Source organism: Rhineura floridana, chromosome 1 (genome assembly GCF_030035675.1).
Source record: "Rhineura floridana isolate rRhiFlo1 chromosome 1, rRhiFlo1.hap2, whole genome shotgun sequence".
Lineage (NCBI taxonomy): Eukaryota > Metazoa > Chordata > Lepidosauria > Squamata > Rhineuridae > Rhineura > Rhineura floridana.
This window is the reverse complement of record NC_084480.1, coordinates 188,557,621-188,578,892: the sequence shown is the minus strand read 5'-3', so window position 1 is coordinate 188,578,892 and position 21,272 is coordinate 188,557,621. Positions and strand designations below refer to the sequence as shown.

General features: G+C 40.4%; 1 protein-coding gene across 5 annotated transcripts in view; it reads right to left on the bottom strand.

Annotated features, from left to right (window-relative positions):
• Positions 1 to 5,923: 5,923 nt before the first annotated feature.
• The window catches only part of TRIO (trio Rho guanine nucleotide exchange factor), a 279,134-nt gene continuing 263,785 nt past the window's right edge, over positions 5,924 to 21,272 (bottom strand). For 4 of the 5 annotated variants that reach the window (XM_061589377.1, XM_061589385.1, XM_061589393.1 and 1 more), the window contains 9 exons: positions 20,627 to 20,874; positions 17,358 to 17,496; positions 14,982 to 15,009; positions 13,431 to 13,593; positions 12,797 to 12,918; positions 12,623 to 12,701; positions 10,360 to 10,560; positions 8,601 to 8,739; positions 5,924 to 7,467 (listed from right to left, as the gene is read on the bottom strand). In XM_061589377.1, coding sequence (XP_061445361.1) covers positions 6,925 to 7,467; positions 8,601 to 8,739; positions 10,360 to 10,560; positions 12,623 to 12,701; positions 12,797 to 12,918; positions 13,431 to 13,593; positions 14,982 to 15,009; positions 17,358 to 17,496; positions 20,627 to 20,874 — 1,662 coding nt within the window. In that variant the 3' untranslated portion in view covers positions 5,924 to 6,924. Of the gene's footprint in view, positions 7,468 to 8,600; positions 8,740 to 10,359; positions 10,561 to 12,622; positions 12,702 to 12,796; positions 12,919 to 13,430; positions 13,594 to 14,981; positions 15,010 to 17,357; positions 17,497 to 20,626; positions 20,875 to 21,272 lie in introns of those variants that run through there. The other variant, XM_061589413.1, reaches the window with a different exon arrangement.

Genomic DNA, 21,272 nt, shown 5'->3' with positions numbered 1-21,272 from the left:
CAAGCCTGCCGCAAATGGTGTTTTTTCTTTACCCCCTAACTTGTGCAAAAAGCATAACACTGTTCAAACAAATATTTGTATTTTTGCTTGAGTCTGAATGAGTAGAATGTAATCCACACTTTATGTGGATTCCTATGCCAATTTTAAAAAAATGTAATAAATGCCAGCTTTGCTGGCCTGGCCATGTCTCTTGCTTATAAATTATCTGAGATGTTCAGGGAATTATTATTATTGGGTGGTATTCCATGCTAGAATACTCAGAGTAGATCTATTGAAATTAATGGACATGACTTTACAAAAACACTGTAACTTACCAGACCTCTCTTTTTCCAAAGAAAACAAAACATGGGGAAGTGGTGAACATGTAACCCTACCCTCCAATTTCTTGAAAGTTTTCTTCCTTTTTGAAAGAGGCCTCATTTTTTCTCTTATTCTCAGGGACAGTTTTGGTGTGTGGTTTTGAATGTACCTTGTCATTGTGAGGTGGTCAAAGTTAGTATGGGTGTTTATTTCTTGCAGTAAATATTTTTCCAGTGCTCTACAGCCTCCCTAGCTGCCTACAGTTCCTGAATAGGAAAAGCCCCATGGGAGGAGTTACCTTATGATGTCTTCCCCTGAGCTTTAGTTAAAGTGTGGCATCTGGGAAGGCTGCAGAGTGCAGACCACTCGAGAAAGGATTTCTGGAATGAAAGAAAGGACGCTCACAAACACCGCTTGGTAACCTCAAAAGTGAGATAAGGATAACCCTGCCCCAGGGGAATTTCACCAAATTTTTCTCTTCCCATTGATAATTTCCAAACACAATTTCTTTTGTCAATTGATGTAGAATGGTAAAAAAAAAATGCAAGAGAAATTTTCAGCATACTACTAGTTTCAACCAAGGGATTAATTGGATTGGCCAATGAACTAGTTCCAGAAACCAAGTGGAAGAAAAAGGGGCGACTTGCCATAGACACACAACTGAAAGTCTTGAATGTTCAAACAAACCACGCTTGGGCAGATGTAGTGTAATCTATAAATGGGAAAGAGGCAAACTCCAGGGCAAAGAGCCACCAAGCAGAATGTATGCTTTGGGGGTGGGCAGAGTTCATGCCCTTGGAACTATCTAGGATAGTTGGGAATTTAGATAATTTCTGTATAGCAGGGGTTTTGCATATTTAGGATAAGTAAGGAAATGTGACTATGCAAAGATAGCTACTGCTGAGATTTTGCAGGTATCTGTTTTGGAATGGCAAGGCAGGGGAGATTAAACAGAGAACTCTTGGAATAATTTAACTCTGCTTCACTTAATATTTTAATTCAGAATAAAAAGTGGCTTATATATTAGAAAAGTGGGAAATGCTGCTTTACACTCAAATATAAGCCTCATAAGGCATTCTAAAGAAACATGTGAGTACACAAACAAGGAAGGGGAGCGGAGAGCACATGCTGGCCCTGCCCTCAGTGTCCCAGGTTGTGTCCACTGCATCCTGAACCTTCCTACATTTAGTTGGAAGATCTAAGCACATTTGGTTGTGCAGTCGGGAACTGTAGAACACAGAAAATGGCCTTATACCAAGTCAGGCCAATCTAACTCAGTGTGTTCTACACCTGACTGGCAGCGGCTCTCAATGGTTTCAGACTGAGGACATTTCCAGTCCTACATGGAGGTACGAGATTGAACCTAAGGCCTTCTGCATGCAAAGCAGGTGCTCTACCACTGAGCTAAGATCCTTATTGGTTCCAGCTGCAAAAGGCTTCTAACTTGTGTTTAGCAAAATGTTATTTGAAGCCCTCATCGGACCTTCCCACTCAACATGGGACAATCTGGGGTAGAGTGGACACACCCAACATGCATGCACCTATCCATCACCTCACATTCTTCTTTGGTGACCGAAGGGGGCAAAAATTAGGCAGAAAACTGAAATAGGAGGGGAAGGATTGGCCAAATGTAAATACCTGCAAGGAAATCTAAACTGGTCATGTTTAGTTCCTTATTCAACACAAGTATGTTGTACAAAAATTATACTTTGGATTCCAAAGAATGTTGGTGCATGTGAAGAAATCTTGCTTATATGAATTAAGTGTTAATGGTGTAGTATTTTCTGACATTAGTATTGAAAAGGCCATTTTAATGTATTCGATGTGGAAAGTTTTCTGTCTGGTCTGGTGAAAGGTAGTTTAACTGTTGCTTGGTGCCTTAACTGACAACTGTGAGGAAGGGACTCAGAATTCTCAGGATGCAAAAGTAGATAAAGTATGTATTTTTGATTGGTGGGTGCAGGTTTAGAATTTTCAGTTAATCAGTGTGATTGGCTGGGGCTGGAGAAGAGAGGCCAGAAGAGTGTATATATGTGGTTGGGTACTATTCAGCAGTGAGTTAGTGGAATTCATTGGTGTTCATGGAGGTACAGAAGAAAAAGACATCAGAGGAGAGGATCAGGGAAAAAGAAAGAAGACCTGACAGACAGGTGGAGTGGCTTAGTGGCCACAGAATTGCTGGGGATAGCTGAATTGCTTGGCTTAGGCTGATGAAACAAGGGGAGGAACTGTCTCCAGTGCTGAGTAAGAAGTGAGAAGCAACTTGGAATGGAAAGATCCTGGGAGGTGGCGTCAGACGTCCATGCACCAGAGTTGGTAAGAGAGTTCCATGAAGTATACCAATCCTCCGGGGTGGGGGGAGGATCAGCATGGAGGGAATGATGTTGTGAGCCCTGCTGGAGGTGGACTGTGAAGCAGAGGAGAAGGACAGAGTCGGAGGGTTGAGCCGGTGTGGGGCCAAGTGGGGAGTTGGACTCAGAAGGCGCCCCAGCTCTGGACTTTGACAGCTCAACCCCAACATCTCCGCATAGCCCTGTGAAAAGTCAATGTGACCAGCTGGTTGTTTCCCAGCCAGATGCTCCCCCTCTCCCTGGGTTGCCCACAGGTAGCCCTCCTCCCTGAGGGGGAAGATGGGATGGTGGCAGGGGCTGTGCTTTCGCCTCACACCAGGAGGGAAATTCAACAGGCACAATTGAGATGGAGTCTTCACCTGCACGCACACTCCCAACAGTGACAGCACACACAAGTAGGGTGTCCGCCCAGGCCTTACATAAGCAGAGTGAGGGGAAGTAGTTGCTGAGTCAACGTCTTAGTGCAGCAAAGTTAGACCTAGAGAGATGCTGAGTTCTAAGTAAGCCATACGTAGATTCATGAAGCACACTGAAGTGAAACTTTCTTACTTCAATAAAAGAAAAAACCACAGCCGTGTCTGAATCCGAGTTCTTTGCGTTCGAGCAGGACAACTTTGACACTTACATTTAGCTATTGCTTCTCTGCCCCTTACATTTCCTACGTTCTGAGCCCCCTCCTGGTAAGCTTTCCAGTCCTTTCATTGCCCTGCACAGCCCTTCCCATCTATATGGTCTGTAGGAAGCTTCCACTCCAGCCAAACAGTGTATTCCTTTGTGCAGAATTGGGACTATAAATGTGATATGGCCAACAGCTTTGCTCTTTTGAGTAGTTGGAATGTTCCACATCATACCGGCTCAGGCTCCTCCCCCACAAATGCAATGCCAATTGTTTTTCCTTGCACCTACTAAACATATTGCTATTTTATGCATTGCACATTTGTTGTTATCTGACACAATAGATTTTGTCGAAATCATTCCTACATAAATGCCTCCCAATACCATCCAAAATAGTTCACTAGGAGCCAAATTAAAGAAGTATAAAGTATAATGCGCTATATACACTTGTGGTTGCCCCCACCCCCGTTTTTCCTGTTTAAACTGTGAAATTGTTCGGACATGGAGAGCTGTGAAAAGCATAAAATGTTGTCATGAAAATGAGTGCTGGGAGTTAGCTGTTTTTAAAAAGGAAAACCACCAATACCACTTGAGTGTTATTCTTTTTGAAGAGCAATTTCCTCAACCCTGATAAGAACACAACTCAGGTTTTGTCCTTCTTGGCCCACATTGCTTGCAGTATTGATCTTCTGTTCTATGAAGCAGTTCTTTGGTAATCTTGCCTCATGTACGCATAATATAGCTTCACCCAGTAAACTATTTATGTAAGCTTAGGGGGATGGTGAAGCAATTGAAAGAAGCCCTACTTCAGCCATGGGTACAGAGTATTAAAAAGCTTGGAAATAAATGTTTAAAAACCTGGAAAAATAAAAGGTCTTTGACAGGTGAGTAAACAGCAGCAAAGCAGTCATGATGTGAGCCTCCCTGGGAATTAATGTTACTGCGGTTTGAACTACAGAATAAAAACACACTACAAAATAGATCAATACATTTGTAAAAAATGAAATAGACAGACTGTTCACCCACAGTTACAAATACATCTAACTGTGCTTCTTCTGGTCTGTTAATAATCTGACAGTTACATTCACATGCAACGATAAAACATACTGGGCAGTAGTTAGTAAACGCATCTGAATTTCCGCTTACACAGTGGGACTTCCCCTGCCTTCCATCCTCCACAAATCTGCTCCAGAGGGTTGGGAGACCCGTAGAACAGATTTAGAAGGCGCACAGGGGGAAGAGGGGTAAAAATCCCATTGCGCAAATGCAAATATTTGTGATGGGACTTTGTTCCTCCCTTTGCAAAAGCAGGTAAATATACCAGGAAGGGGATAGCTTAGTGTTATATCTGAATCCAGAATGACAATTTGCTTTTCTCTAATAAGCTAGACTTCATAAGCCAACAACAAACCTTGGTTTAGGGCTGCATAACAATCCTGGCTTGTTTTAAAGAAACAAATCATGACCACAGATTCAAACATAATGCTAAGTTATCCCTTTTCCTAGTTTAACTGCATATGCAAAGCAGGAGCATGCAGCTTGTGCACAGTGTGGTTTATTAAGCCAAGATCCTTGGCTTATCATTATGTGCAAACATCAGCTATAATGGGCAGCCGGCCTTTATCTGGCATACATCTATAATAAAAGTCAGAAAGAAGTTCCTAAGCTACCTTGTTTAACACTGAACATATTTTAAAAAGTAATAATTGCTAGAGTAAAGGAAATTTGTTATAACATTCATGGATCCACTCAAGAGGCCTTCGATAAAAACAAATAATCAGGAACATCTTTTAAATATGTTTAATTTTTTTTTAAAATAACTGATGGCAAAATAAAATATTCACATCACATACTGTGTAAACACGCAATGTTGCTGTACAAAGAAATATACATGCAAAATAAAGCAATACAACTAAAATAAATGAAAGAATTCACAAGCAAAAAACGTTATGGTTGGTATGAATACATATTCATTCAGTTTTGATTTTAATTTTTGTTTAAAAAGTTTCTGTACAACTTTACAAACAAGAAAAAAAGAGAAATAAATAGATTACAATGGAAATTGCAAATATTAAAATTAAAACCAAAGCCAGATTATGGCTTAAGATGGACTGCTATATCTATTTTGTAAGGGGATGCCGGCTTGGTTTGCTTCAACAAGCATTAATCACAAAGAGAAACATGGATGACTGAACATCCACGTCAGTTCACTGATGCTTCCAATATTGTCAATGTCTTAAAATCCTTATTAAAAAAGTTATTTTTTGTCAGGTACTGGATTCATTTATGACCATGACTGCTTGACAATATTTTCTCCAAAGAGCACAAAATCATCCATTCAGTTAATGTACAGGAAACAACAGACAAATCTGAAAATTCCAAATATGAGAGATTGCTGGGGGGGGGGGGGGAATAATACTTTGGCATTTTGAACAAACAAACAAAACAAACTTCTTTAAAATGTCACCTTATTTTTCTTATCCAGTTTGCATTTCAGGAAATGAAAATAATTTTACAATCCTTTAAAACCAGAAAAACATGAACTAGGTCCTAAGCTAAGGCTCAAGTTAATGACACAGTGATATACCCTAGCCATCCCCCACCCTACCCCTGGAAATTCCAAACACAAAGTCATAAAGTTCGCCATACCATGAATGTGCTTTTTTCTATATCTTTATTACAGTTACAACAGAGGTCCTCATAAATAGTTGCATAAAATGTTAAAGCCACAACATTGCACATGATATGAAATAAAAAAGAAAATCCCAAAGTTGAGTGCATTTACAGTATTTTCTTCCTGCTGTATACTGCTTGACGATAAGAGGTTGGCCTATGGACACCAAACCCAAGAGTTCTTTTCTGATAGGTCAAGCCAAGGCTGACCTGAACTGAAGACCCGCAACAGTGGTATACCACCATTTAGGGGGAATTATTAGGGAGAGGAGAAGGGGGGGAATTAAAGAGACACAGATTGAAGGCAGGTAACAGTCTATTTACAAGTAAGGCCTACATTTCATCAGAGCAAAATGGTTCATTCTATCTGTATGCAAAAATCTTGAGGTTGGATGCACTTATAAGCAGAGTTCAATCTCAGTGCACTGCTATGCAAGATACACACAGGCGAGGCAACTGGAAAGTTCTATGTCCAAGTCCCAAAAAATAAAATAGAATAAAATAAGATGGGTCAAAATGGACACCATCTGGATGGGCAGCCATTTTGTTCAGTCTTCTTTTACAGTCAGTTTCTGTATCTTCTCTCTCAATACCAGTGCTTTGAACAAAGGGATATTTCCTTTGTCTAAAATCTTGAAAATGCTAGTTAAGATCATTTGCAAAATTTTAATTCTTTTTGACGTTTTAAAAAAAGTTTTTTTTTTGCAGAACCCTGAATAAAATACTGTATTAAGTGTAAAGTTCTTCATTGCCTTTTGCAGAGTACAAGTCCTCCACCCCAACATAGTTTTGCAGTGCTAGTCCCAAGTACAACCGTGTTTAGATTTACTTGGAATGCATTTCCACACGATGAACACGCTAGCAGCTGATTGAATTCTTTGTTTTTCTTCACCCCAAATTCAAGTCAACAGCTGATTGGCAGCAGAGCTTCACCCTCGGTTTAGTTGACAGGTGAAAGAGAATGAGAGAACACATCAAAGATAGGTTAAACTTTTGGCAAGAGCCTGCTCTGTAAGAAGTTTTTAATGCTACGAATGGGTCGAACATCGTTCTGGTGTTTTCGCCGCTCAATGAATGAAGTCAGTCTGGCTATGTCAATGCTGTCAGCACTTTTGGCACTGCCTGGCTGCAGCCATTGCTCCTGGAGGGCCAGTGCAGCAGAAGGACGCTTGGCTGGATCATCCTGCAATAGGAAACAGACAAAATCTTTGGCCTTCTGGCTTACTCCTTTGAAGTAGTCATCTGGGAAGCTAAAGTCTAAGCGACAAATGTTCAGGCAGGTTTCCTCTATGCTTTCATCCAGGAAAGGAGACACGCCACTAAGGAGAACATATGTGAGCACTCCAAGGCTCCACACATCTGAGGTCAAGGAGACGGGATTTCCAAGGATAATTTCGGGAGCTGCAAACTCTGGGTTTCCAAGCAACTGGTGGATATAATAGGTGGTGTTGAGCTGGATTGCATCTCCAAAGTCAGCCAGTCTGATTGTTGCTTTGGCCAAGCTCTTATCCACCAGAATGTTTTCGGGCTGGAAGACATAAAGGAGGGAACGTTTCACTGCTACGTCAAACCACCTCAAAATATTTGAACAGCCTTACTTGTAACATCCTTACTTGTACTTTCAAGCCTTAGAGGGGAGCCAGCACTTGCCAACCATGACAACTTTAAAATGGTCAGCTTGGCAAAATCTCTGGAAAACTGTGACGATCTTAATTCCAAAATAAATCTCAACTCACAGCATAATGTGATGAGATGAATATATTGCAACATGCTGACCATGATACCCATTTAATGTACGAAAGGCAAACCTAAACATGATGCAAGAGATGTGTGAGTGCATCTCCCAACCTCTTTTTATTTTGCTAAAAGCAGCTGCTGGAGAAGTGGTAGTGAGGATCGGGGCTATAGCCCTGGGTGAGGGGAAGGGGGAAGAGTCTGATCCTCTCCCCTCAATGCCATGGAATTTTGCTCCTAGGGAATCTGCTGTCAGTCACATAGGACAAAACACACAGGGACAATATGGGAGCCTCTATGCTTTCTCCTCAGTGGTTAACAGCAGCTTCAGAGAGGGGGGAGATTTGCATTCGGGAATTGGCATGATTAAGCCTCTCCTTCCCGGATGCCCCTAATTCAGTTCCTCTTTCTGGCTGCTGTTGGGACATTTGGGAGTTCCAATTACAGAACCCCCATGCCATGACTATATTGCCCCCAACATGAAGAATTATGTGAACCGATACTGGGACAAAGATGTGAAATACCACAATAATTTCACCTAGTTTATCAAGAATGGCACGTAGAAAAAAGCCAAATTAATATTTTTTAACCCGTTTGCTTCTCTCTAAACAAAGCATGAGGAGAGCTGGGTTCACAGTAAGCATAAACATCTTGGCTTATTGTGGGGTGTGAACCCAGCTCAGTGTGTGCTTTGGATACCATTGTACATTGAGTTCCCTTTAGAAATATGCTCTATTCACACAAGCCTCTCACAGCACTTATAGCCTTTGTGCAGTAAGGAGATGGGACTGTGCTAATACGCCCAACTGGATGCACTCTGTTTCCTTCATAAGACTGGACCACTTACTAGTTAGAAACATCTAGGTACTCTGAATCATGTCCTGGTATCAATGTACTCAGGGGAGAAAAACCTGTTACCCAGATCACCTTTAGGTCCAAGTGCACTATTCTGCAATTGTGAAGATACTGTAAAGCTTCCAGAATCTCCTCCAGATACAGCTTGATTTTTCCTTCAGTGAGGTTTCCCCATTGCACAATGTAGTCCAGAAGGCGACCCTGGTTAGCCCTATGGAAGCATAAGTGCCGAGTTAAAAAAGAAAATCAACTGTCCATATTTGTGAGGGGAGAAAAGCAGGTTGCTTAACTTTGCTGGTCCTGACTATGAGGTGGTAATGTGAAGAAATTAATTAACCTTTAAAAAACAAGCAAACACAAACCCTCACCATAAAGTGAGAAATCCCCATTACTGCTCTGTGGTTACTCATTCTTATGATGAAACTGAAGTAGAAGTGTGGAAATGCAGCTTGATTTAAACAAAAGGAATGCACTCAGGTGTTTTATCACATGCAGGTTGCATTTATGAAGATGTTCTCACAAAGAAAGGACAAGAACTCATTACGTAGTATTTTCCTATCTTAAATAATTGACATCTAGAAAATGAGTGCACAACATATTGGCCACCTTTGCATGTAAAGTTAAGCAATAGCTTGTTTAGCTTAATTATGGTTTGTTTGAAAATCCGAGCACATTCCGGGAAAGTAACCATGGTTTGATTTGTGGCAATAAGCCACAAATTGAAAACATGGGTTTTTGTTAGCTTATGAATCTTAGCTTGCTTTAAATGTTTGCCATTATGTCTGAACCCAGGATCCTGGCTTAATCCTGGCTTTGTTTGGCAACCTGAGTGAGTGGCCTGCCAAGCAACAGAGGCCCGAGAACCAATCGTAGTTATTTTGGGTGTGTGTGTGGGCCTTTGGCTCATGGGACACTTTAAGCAAAGTCTATATGCTTTAAGCTGCCTGTTTCTTTAGAGTCAGATCATCTATGCAGTCTACAAAGGATGACTGCTTCAGTGTCCAGAAGGGTCTTTCCCATTTAAGAATCTAGGGCATGGGTGTGTTAGAGATTCAGTATCCAAATTCAAAAAAAGGTTGTTCTTGCAGAAGAAGTGGCTTCCCCAATATGGGGCTGATGTGGTAGTCCAGAATCTCCACACTCTTGTGGACTGGATATGGTCTACAGGCACTTGGATGGCCACAACTGATTTATATTATAATAAAATTCAGGTATCAAATAGGAGCAAAATATCTGCAGGGAGCAGTAACAGGACTATTGCTGGCTGGCTGGGAGATACTAATTTAAGCCTCCTCAACCCTTTTCTGTTGCACCTGAAGAAGTGCAGTCTGTTGTAAGAGCCAGAAAATTTGGCCTACTAGGCCTGCTCGTGAAGCACAAGAACTTGCCACAACTGTGACTAATTTCCAGGGGGAAAGCCTATTTATTTGGAAGCTATTGTTTGGGCTATCGCCAGCAGGGAGACCCTGAAGGGGGACACACCCAAGGGTCATCCTCCCTTTGAGGTGTGATGAGGCTGATGGTACTCCCTCTAGGTGACTGGTTGTGGATGTGAATTAACCTGGTTCAAATGAAAGGTGGATTTCTGGGAAGCTGCATCTGTGGTGAGAGGATGAATGCAGCTCACAAATGTATATAAATTGTGATTGATGGGTATCTGATGATTTCTTTTTATACTGTTTTGGCTGATTTATTGTACTTTCTTTTACTGTATTTTTCTTTTGTATGAATATTCTATTTACCACTTTGGGAGCCTTTGGGCCAAAAAGCAGTATATAAATGAACCATAACATTATACAACATAATATAAAATAATTTAAAGGCCACACACATCTCTAACACCAAGATGTAACTGGTGGAAGTCTCAAAGGTATCAAGGAGGCCGACAAGCTGAGGGTGTTGGAGATTCTGCATTATTCCAAGTTCATGGGTGACCTGATCTCTTTTCATCAGTTTCTTATTTATGAACTTAGCGGCTACTTCTCGCTTGGTCCCCTTTTGATCACATCTCTTAATGACAGAATACCTGCCCCTGAAAAACAAAAATGGGAAAGGAAGTCAGTTTTACAAGACAAAGAATATGAGAGACAAAGCTATATTGATTTTCATGCTTCACACCTGCAGACACACATATTCAAAGTTGTTTTGAACTATTAGAAAAACGTTCACACTTTGAAATGGAAGGTAATTGTCCAATATCTGAGACACTTAAAACAAAGCAATACTAATAAAATAGCATAATAATAATAATTATCAGAACCAATTATATTAAATTAGCCTGGACATGTTTGTTATTGTTCTGGACTGCCATTTAAAATCAGGTGTACAAGTTGAAAAGAGAGTGCTCTTCCAATGCAGTGATTACTATAAGCCAATATGGATTCATGAAGAACAAGTCTTGCCAGACTAATCTTATCTCATTTTTTGATCTGATAACCTCCCTGGTAGACTGTGGAAATGCTGTGGACATACTGTATCTCAACTTCAGCAAAGCTTTTGACAAAATGCCCCATGATGTTTTGATCAACAAGTTAGCTAAATGTGGGCTGGATAGAACAACTATCAGGTGGATCCACAGTTGGCTACATAATCGTATTCAAAGACTGCCTATCAATGGTTGCTTCTCAAACAGGGGGGAGGTAATGAGTGGGGTGCCACAGGGCTCAGTCCTGGGCCCAGTGCTCTTCAACATTTTTATTAACGACTTGGATGAGGATGTACAGGGAATGCTTATCAAATTTGCAGATGATATAAAATTGGGAGGAATAGCTAATACCCTGGAAAACAGAAACCAAATTCAAAGGGATCTTGATAGGCTGGAGCACTGGGCTGAAAACAGAATGAAATTTGACAGGGATAAGTGCAAAGTTCTACACCTAGAAAAAAGAAACCAAATGCACAGTTATAAGATGGGGGATACTTGGCTCAGCAATACTACATGCAAGAAGGATCTTGGAATTGTTGTTGATCACAAGCTGAATATGAGCCAATGGTGTGATATGGCTGCAAAAAAGGCAAATGCTATTTTAGGCTGCATTGACAGAAGTATAGTTTCCAGATTGTGTGATGTACTAGTTCCCCTCTATTCAGCACTGGTTAGGCCTCATCTTGAGTATTTCATCCAGTTCTGAACATGACACTTTCAGAAGGATGCAGACAAACTGGAATAGGAGGGCAATAAGGATGATCAGGGGACTGGAAACCCTATGAGGAGAGGCTGTAAGAAATGGGCAGGTTTAGCCTTGAGAAGAGAAGACTGAGGGGAGATATGATAGCACTCTTCAGGTATTTGAAAGGTTTTCACAGAGGAGGGTCAGGGTCTCTTCTTGTTCATCCTGGAGTACAGGACATGAACTAATGGGCTCAAGTTACAGGAAGCCAGATTTTGACTGAACATCAGGAAAAACATCCTAACTGTTAGAACAGTACGACAATGAACCAATTATCTATAGAGGTGGTGGGTTCTCCAACACTGGAGGTATTCAAGAGGCAGCTGGACAGCCACCTGTCAGGTATGCTTTAATTTGGATTCCTGCTTTGAGCAGGAGGTTAGACTGGATGACCTTATAAGACCCTTCCAACTCTACGATTCTAATATAAGTGAATATGACAGTATTTTCAGATGTGAGACAGTATTTTCAGATGAGAGATTACAAAAGGGCAATTCAAGAACAAAATTAAACTCTGGCTGCGTTCACGTTACATAGTTATATATATTCACATGTAGCATAGTTATTGCTACATGCATCAGTAGAAAGCCACTGGCAGCCTTGGGCTCACACACTACCCTCCCTCTCAACCAGAAGAAGAACTTCATCACAGTTAGTTTGTTTCCACAAATCCTGGCTTTTTGTGTGAAACCAGGGATCATGGTTTAAATCAAACCCTGGTTAGTTAAATAAGTCAGCTTTTGAAACTGATCATTTTAAACCACAATCCCCAGATCACATACAACAAGAAGGCAGGAATCATGCAAACTGAAACTAACTCTGATGAAATTCTCCTTCTGGCCATGAATGAAGAAAGGAGAGAGGTGCACAGAACTCATTTATCTCCAAACATGTGAATGGTGATATGTTTAGGGTGAGTCATACCTGCCAAGCTCAGCCACTTCACTGTACAGGGAATCAAAGTTATCTTTCCAGGTTACTATGATCCCATCACTTCCAGGACCTGAAAAAGGGAAAAATAATCTACATCGAGCATTTAACATGGCAAATGCATTACGATCTTTATTTGATGCATCCTCACCATAGAAAACAACCCACCTAAAACTCGTAGACTGGCTGAAGATGAAACGGAACCCATATCGTTTGCAGCTATACAGGTATAGATACCATCATCTTCTGTGGTTACACCCATGATTTTCAGAGATGCTTCTCCTAAATCACTGCAAAATATCATAAATTGTAATCATGTGAGATTTATACATACCAAATGCCTTAATGTTCTCTTCTCTTTAGGTATCCCTAATCTTCTTTCATCAGACTGTGTTACATTACAGTTCTAGTCTTTTAGAAGATAATAAAACAAAACCAAATCAGTTTACAATTTTGTACAAGGGCGATTTTCACTACTGTCACTACGAGGTTAAATTATTCATTCCCTAACACTTGGTTAGCATTTCTCACTTCTTCCACTGTGTACGTGCATGCCATTATATACCTTGAGCAATACTGACTAAAAAGCAATCTTCAGTAGCAGTGAAGAAAACACAAAATCAAAACGTTGAGGAAAATCTCCAAAATTCATGTGGTATGCAAAAGTGTGTGTGTGTTTGTATAACAATGGTTGTGAACATCTAATTCCTTTAAACTATTATTTACACTTTCTTGCCATCTATCTCACTTACAAACCTCCCATTCACAGTATAAAGCATGCAACATGTAGAAGCCACAATACCTGTATGAGATGCTATAGCGACTGTCACTGCTCAGTGTGTTATGATCAGGACCCTTCCAAGTAACCAAAGCTTTGGGACGGCCACAGACTTTGCATTTAAGAATGACAGTCTCTCCTATCTCGCATGTGGTCTCGCTTAATGGTATTATAAATTCTGGGGGAACTGGGAGAAAAGTGATTGCCGTTAAAGGGTTAAAATTATACATCTTGTCCATCACTTAAATACATGCAATTTAGAGGCATGAATATGTTATCTCTGGAATATTACTGCTACAGGTACAGTTTAAGGCCCATTCCTATGTCTTAAAGCCCACTTGGATGCATTTACCCCTAAACTACCAGGATTTTCCCCAGGGAAAGATTAGGAATGGGCCTTGGGCTCATACTGGCTTATGCATTCTCACTAGAAGGCAAGGGGAATACAAGCTCTCTGAGGTCCTGTGGTTACTTAAACATGAGATTGCCCTGAACCCTGGGAGAGTAAACTTGAAGAGTTTAGGTGTTTCCCTCTTTGAAATAGGAGGAGAGTAGAAGAGAGATTGCAGAGGTCTAAAGCCTACTCCCAGTATGCTCCTCAGAAGAATCCCATATAATGAGAACAAAATCCAAACAGCACCCCAGACATATAGCAGAATCCCAAGCATGTTCCCTATCCTTTCCTTTAAAAAGAAAAAGGTAGGAGGAAGGTAAGGATTGAAGCAGAATGAGGTGTTCAAATCTTGAGGTGTTAAAATGAATTGTACTACTTTGGATTGCAAGTGGGGGTGACCTTTATTAATCTTACCCATCTCTAAAAAAGTATATGCAAGTAGAAATCTAGCACAGCAAGACAGGGAACATTGCTACAAACAATAGTTATTTCAAAGATAAAAACAGTTTATGGAATAACCTATGGATTATATGTGGGGCTGTGCAGGTAGCACAAAAGACAATGGTAGATTATTTTTTATCTGCTATGTTGTTTTCTTCTGGCATGGAACATTGAAAATGGTATTCCCCATCTATAATTTAAAGTGGTACATTCCACTCTTATCATCTCAGGATTTTAGCATCTCATTTTGATTCATTTAGATTGAACCTTCATGGTTAAATTAAATATGAAAGAAATGTGTGCCAGATACATTATTTCTCAAATGTGACCAATTATATTTTCCTGTGACAACACAATTGTTTCTCACAAGATACCAAGAAGATGTAGCAAGACATGGGACAATCAGAATTTCTGTTATTGCATCTCTGATAAAATGCATCTCTCTGAAGCCTTTAGTCAGACCAGCTGATGCATCCATCACTGTCTATTGGTGACTACCAAGGCCCATTTCTCACCCCCAGTAGTTTAGAGATTATAGTATGCAGAAAATGACAGAAGAGGAATTGCATCTGCAGAACCCTAAAGGCTTGCACCCTCACAGATATTACCCTCTGATGGATTAGTAGGCTCATCAGCTACATTTTAAATGTATTTTGGACATGAATTCTTCCTCTACATGAAGACCAAATGAAAAATGTATTTTCATGATATTGACAACTGTGAGCTTAAACTCAACTTACCATCATAAATATAGTTGGGGTTGAGAAGCTGAAAAGGAAAGTTGAAAAGTATTAGCTGAAACTGAAGTCTGAAACATCTCTCTTGGCATAGTGACCCATGGCCACTTGTGTTGAATGATGCTGTAAGGTCAACAATAATCAGAATAACCAGGTGTCCTTGGTGTATCATGATCAACAGAAAATGTGTCAACCTGGCAAATGTGGTATTTATGCCAAAAAAAGGTTGAAATCTAGATGGGTATTATTAGAATCCAAATGGCTCTGCAACTGTACCATCAAAACCTTTTTCACTACCTTCCCTAAAACAGGACATAACAGATCAGCAAAAGGATTTTCATCCCAAGAAGTTTCTTGAGAAGCTGTACATAGCTAGCCAGCACTCTTTCCTCCCTCTATCAACAATGCCACCAGTAAAGACCCCTTTGCCTGGATCCCTGAAGACCTGCCACATTACAATGCCCTGCTCTTCAGATCTTATCTTCAGGTATATATCAGGTAGAATGAACATTTTTAGAACTCTAAACCCCTCCCTTCAGGACAGGAATTGTGGAGTACCCAGAATCCTGGAGAACCAATTGTGACAAAACACTGTGTGTTACATCATCCAAACGCATGTTGGTGCCAGTATGCTGGATCCAGATGATATTGCATGATGGCATTATATAGAGAGAATTTTAAAACTACAAATCTAGTAAACAGAATTTTCACCCCAGGTGGTTCAAGAAATGCCCCCATGCACTTACAATGAGCAGTGATCCTAGCCATTGTACTGGTAAATCCGTATGTAACTGATCTCTAGATATTGTTTCTTCTTATTATGATGGATTGTCTTGTTAATTATATCTGACTTGAGAACTGCCCTTCCCTTTTTTTGGATATTCAAAATGTACATTGTAGGAGTATGGATCTGGATTTAAAATATGAAGATATGGCAAAGGGATATATATGCGATAGTAAAGGTTTATGACCTTCTGATTTCAGTCTAACCTAAAGCCAGACATTTCTGGTCTTGTTTGGTGACAGGCTTAGAGGATGTAGGAGTCTTCTGTCATGCACATGAGGTCTATTGTGATGGTTGCATCAAATAAACAAAATGCTACTGTCTGCTGAAAAGAGATTTAGATGTTATTACATAATCTAATATCCTATGTAGCAGTAGTAAAGGAACTATTGAGAAACTGAGGAAGCCATGGATGTCACTACTGACACTGTTACTACTACTACTGAAAGGATTAATTAGGACTTAGGAAAGATGCTTTTAACTTCTGAACTGTGGTCTAATTTAAAGATGGCTTGGTCAGCATGGAACACGTCCATTTCTGTCTGAAAGTATGCCAACCATACTTGCTTATTTGCTTATTGTTATTCTCTGAGCCAGTTGTTGCTACCTGCCAGCTCAACTTGTGTGATTTTAATACTGATTCTGAAACGTGACTCATGTACTCCACCCCAAGGTATTAGGTTGTGCCAGAAAAATGAAAAGTGAGTAATCTTCTCTGCAATATAACCCTCCGAGTAAAGCTGACCAAGCCTTACTGTACTATCGGAAGTCTCTTTATGTGTGTTTGCTATTCCATAAGGAAGGAACTGTATGTTATTAAAACTGGGCAGCCCAGAACAATAGAACCTAAAAGAATGTACCTCTAATCCTCTTCTGACATGGGGACCTTAGCAACGTGAAAAGGTAGCTACAACAAGGTGTCTTCTGCTCATGTTGAGGTGCCAACCCTTCTATTGGTTGTTACTCTAATGGCTTTCTTAAAAGCTCTTGCCCCAGCTCCTTTACTAAGTCCAGCTATCCTCTTTTCTTATGAAAACCTTTCCCCATCCCTTCCTCCCAACATGCCCCCAATACACTGATACATTCAGCCTGTGTATACCTATAATCAAGCATTTTCTGCCAGCCAGGTTCTCTGTTCTCGAACATTTACTCTTACCACTTACTCCACATGATTTGTTCAAGCACAAATCTATTTAAATGCATTTTGAAATGCAGCAAATGCAACCTACCAGATTTCTGCAAGAATCTTGCTAGCCTCTATTTTTAAAAAATAATATCACATTTACAGTGCTATCTATCCTAATAATGTTTACTCAGAATGAATTCAATGGGATCTACTCTTCAGTAAGTGTGATTATCCTCGGTAAAGCTAAGCAATCCATAGTTTTGAATTTTATACAGACGCCCTAAAATATGACATGAAAACAGGTCTTTAGTACTTTGTATCTCAAGTAATAGCAGGTAACAGGAAATACAGAGAAACAAAACAATGTTTATTTTAAAATAAGATACAGTACTTGTTTTCTAGGTTAAAAGTTGGCCCATTTCCCCCACCATGAAATCATTATTAAAAACACAATATCAGGAAGAAATACCTTCACGGAAACCTTATTGGCAAGTCCGTCTCGAGATTTACGGTAACCATTTTCCAACTTGCCTTCCCTTTTGCTGTTTTTATCTTTTTTCTCAGATTTCTTCCTTAGACGGAGTGCTGTGTGCCAAGATGACGACTTCCTGAAGCCAAAACACAACAGCATTGTGATTAGTTGGAACTTTGCCTTGGAAAAACATTTTAACATGTAGAAGAAGAAACATTTGCCAGATAATGTACTGAAGAGTTCATTTTTAACAAAAAGGCTATACTAACAAACTGGAGTCACAAATGACCTAAGAAGCGACATGGTTCTCCTGAGAGTCTTTTCACAAAGAGTATGAATTCTGTCACCATTGTATAGCAACAATTAATTTGAGCCTAGTTCTTGCTGTGGTTGTAAACCCTATGTCCGGCCGTACCATTTTGGACTGCAAGGCTCATGAGATTTATTGTTCCATACAAAAGGTTTTCTCCTATAGAAATCTAGGGTCCTAACTGTGCTATATATTTAAAGCAGTATTATGCCACTTTAAATGGCCATGGATTTCTCCAAAGAATGTTGGGTGCTGTAGTTTGTTAAGGGTGTTGTGAGTTGTTAGGAGACCCTGATTCCCCTCTGAATCCCCAGAATGGTTTAACAATCAATCCCTCTTCTCAGAGAACTCTGGAAATTGTAGATCTGTTTCCTAACAACTCTCAGCACCCTTAACAAACTATAGTTCCCAGTATTCTTTGGAGAAAGCCATGACGATACTGCTTTAATGTGTAGTGCAGATGGGGCCTAGGTATCAGGGAGAAGAGTTCTAGTCTAGCTTTCTCCCTGACACCCAAGTTTTCTATGTTCAGAGATGTATTCATTTTTGTATAGGAAAGCATTCAGTCATGTATGCTCCCACCTGTGGCCTGGAGTGGTATAGGCTAGACACAGATTATCACCTCAGTGAAAATTAGGTCTCAGAATTACCTTCCTCTAGATGGAAAAAAAAAGGAAGAAAAATTAATCCTCTTGTCTGAAGGGCTAACATGTTAATTCTATCCACTCTACTTAACTCAAGCAAGAAATTACATCACCACTTTCTGGACAACACGTTGCCTGGGCAAATCAGTATATCAAAGGTTCAGGAAAAGCACAGAAGGGAAAGTAATGACACCTGACACATATGTCTTGTAATAAGTTGCCCTATCCAGCCTAATGAGACAACATGAATTTACTCAAAGCAGTTTTGTGTTCTCTGTTATTTTTCAAGATGCTTTAACTAGAAGATGCATCCTCCCTTGCCTTCAACAAGATCATGTACAGGCTGAATGCAAATAGATGTTTTTGAAGTTTATATCATGAAGTAGATACCTTCTTTCTCAGCACACACAATTACTAGGAATGCCTGCCTCTCAAACAAACAGGTGTGTTCAGAATGTAAATTTTCATCATTCAGACTGGATTTGTCAGGAATCTCCCCTGAAAAGCAGTCTTGAGGTTGGACTCAAATTCTGATGAGGACAGCCAGATCCATCAGACCATCAGCAATGGAGAGGCCAGAAATCAAATTGGGCCCAGCATCAGGGCCAGGCCTGAGCCAGAGACTAAGCCCATTTAATCAAAGGCTGGGGACACCTGAATGGATAACTCCAGATTCTATACCCTCAGAGCCTGCACCTCCTGAAGAACCAACTCTGTCCATGCCAGGGATGCACATCCCCATGCTGGCTCACGCAACAAACCTGGAGGGGATTCTCAGAGAGGAGGAGGATTACTCTGTTCTCAGCCACAGGTCTGCCCCTGAAATGACTTCATTTCTCAATTTCTTTTAGTAAGTCACTTGTCAACACTGCCTGCAATTCCGCTACAAAAACAAATATTCAGTGGAGGGAAAAAGACACCCTCTTAATCCAGTGAAGTGGCAAACATTTGTTTAGTTTTACAAGTGTGAATAAACCCTTAACATGCATGTGGGCTGAAGCATATGTTTGCAGGACTAGGTAATGATGAATCATCACATTTCAATCACGGGGAAAAAACTATTAAGTAGCAGTCTCATTGCATACAAATTCCTACTAGCACGAGCTGCTTAATTTGAGGGACCACAATCTATGGGACTTCTCAGTCTGTAAGAGGCAGGGTGCACTACTGCATATCCACCAAGGTTAAAAGCTACCCTTCCTTTATATGCAACAGAAAGTGAGGCTCCATTTCTCCTCCAAGATTCCTCCTCCTCCTCCAAAAGGACGGGTGGAGCCAGGGATGGGTGATCTGGCACGGAAAGCACAAAAAGCTGCAAAAGTGCCAGACTTCATCAGAGCTTTCCATGGTGCTACAAATCTTGGCCTAACTTGACCCATTGTACTCTGTGGGGTTCTAATCAAGGTCAAGCCAGGATAGTATCTGTAGTGAGTGTATTTCTTCCATGACTTCAGAGATGTTAAAACAGATATTTCACTAGTCAACTGGTCTCTCCTGCTTATCTAGCTTCCTTGACTAGCTATTGATTTTCTTTTTTGGACCATTGGTGTCACTGATGTGAACTTACTTCCTAATCATAGATATAGCTGCCCCTTTCATTGGGCTGTACTCCTAGACTGTATTCTGGTAACTTAAAGACTAGATCTTAGCACATGCATATCATAGCATAGGGCTCCTGCTGGGAGGAAGGGCGGGATATAAATCAAATAAATAAATAAGCAAGCATTCTTGAAGTTATTGTTTGATTTTTCCAATAAAACATTAAATAGTTGGGATTTTTTTCTTTCACAAAACAGGCACCTCTGCATGTAACAGTGACATGGTCAGCTATTATATGAAGATATTGCCATACTGCTGACCCTTCTCCCACTACCTCAGAATATGAAAACCATTGTGCAGCCATTTATCAACATACAAATTCACTAGATATCAAAAATGTTGATGCCAACACTGAATCTGGAATGCATGAACACTGCATTTTAAAGGTTAGGCATAATTAAAAGACAAAATAGAAAGCTTATACAACACAAAGTGACTTTACAGTCTCTTTCTGCAACTCTTGTGTGGTTGTGGCTGTGTGTTGTACTGCATGTTGGCGTGCACACACACACTTCCCAATTACAACATCATGCATCTGACAAACTGAGTTTGGGCCCCTAAAAGCTTATATCACATTTGTTAGCCTTTAAGGTGCCACATGACTCCTTGATTTTTAACTATAACTGACTAGCACAACCCCTCCTCTGGGATGCATGGTGTTGTCAACACCGCACCAAAAATGTCCACCTTCATGGAAGCACCCAAATACTTACTTCATTGTTCCATCGGGGTTGTCAATGGTGACTGCACTGGTATGCCCCAGGACATAACCGGGGATCCAGCCCTCGGCTGCGGGGCACTGGTCAGTGGCGGCTCGGAACACCAAAAACATGTTCTGTTGGTTGCTGGCTAGAATTTGCACAACTTCTCCTTGGTAGACATTAATCTCATCCTCCTTCACTGCCATATAATCGTGTGTCACCAGCATGGTGGAGATATTACTACTGCTGCTACTTTCACTCTGTGAATGAACCAATTAGGTTGAGGGAGGGAAACAAGGAGGAAAAAGATTGTTTACAAATGTACTGGGGTGGGGGATAATTATGATAGTTCTCTTCCATAACATTAGCACACAAGAATAATTTCAATGTTTGTAATAAAATCCAGCTTTTATCCTTCACACAAACTATATGACTGATGAGATTTTTCAAAACCTAAATAGAATCAAAAGAGCTGTTATCTAATAAACTGAACAGCTACCTTGAATTGACCAGTACAAGAGAACAACGAGGCTGGTGTTTCAGTGTGTTGGCAAAATGGCTGTGTACTATCTCTACTACTGGAAATGGTATGACTCTAAATTCCAGCTGCTGGGGAACACAAGTGGGAATAGTGCTGTTGCACTCATAACCTGCTTGT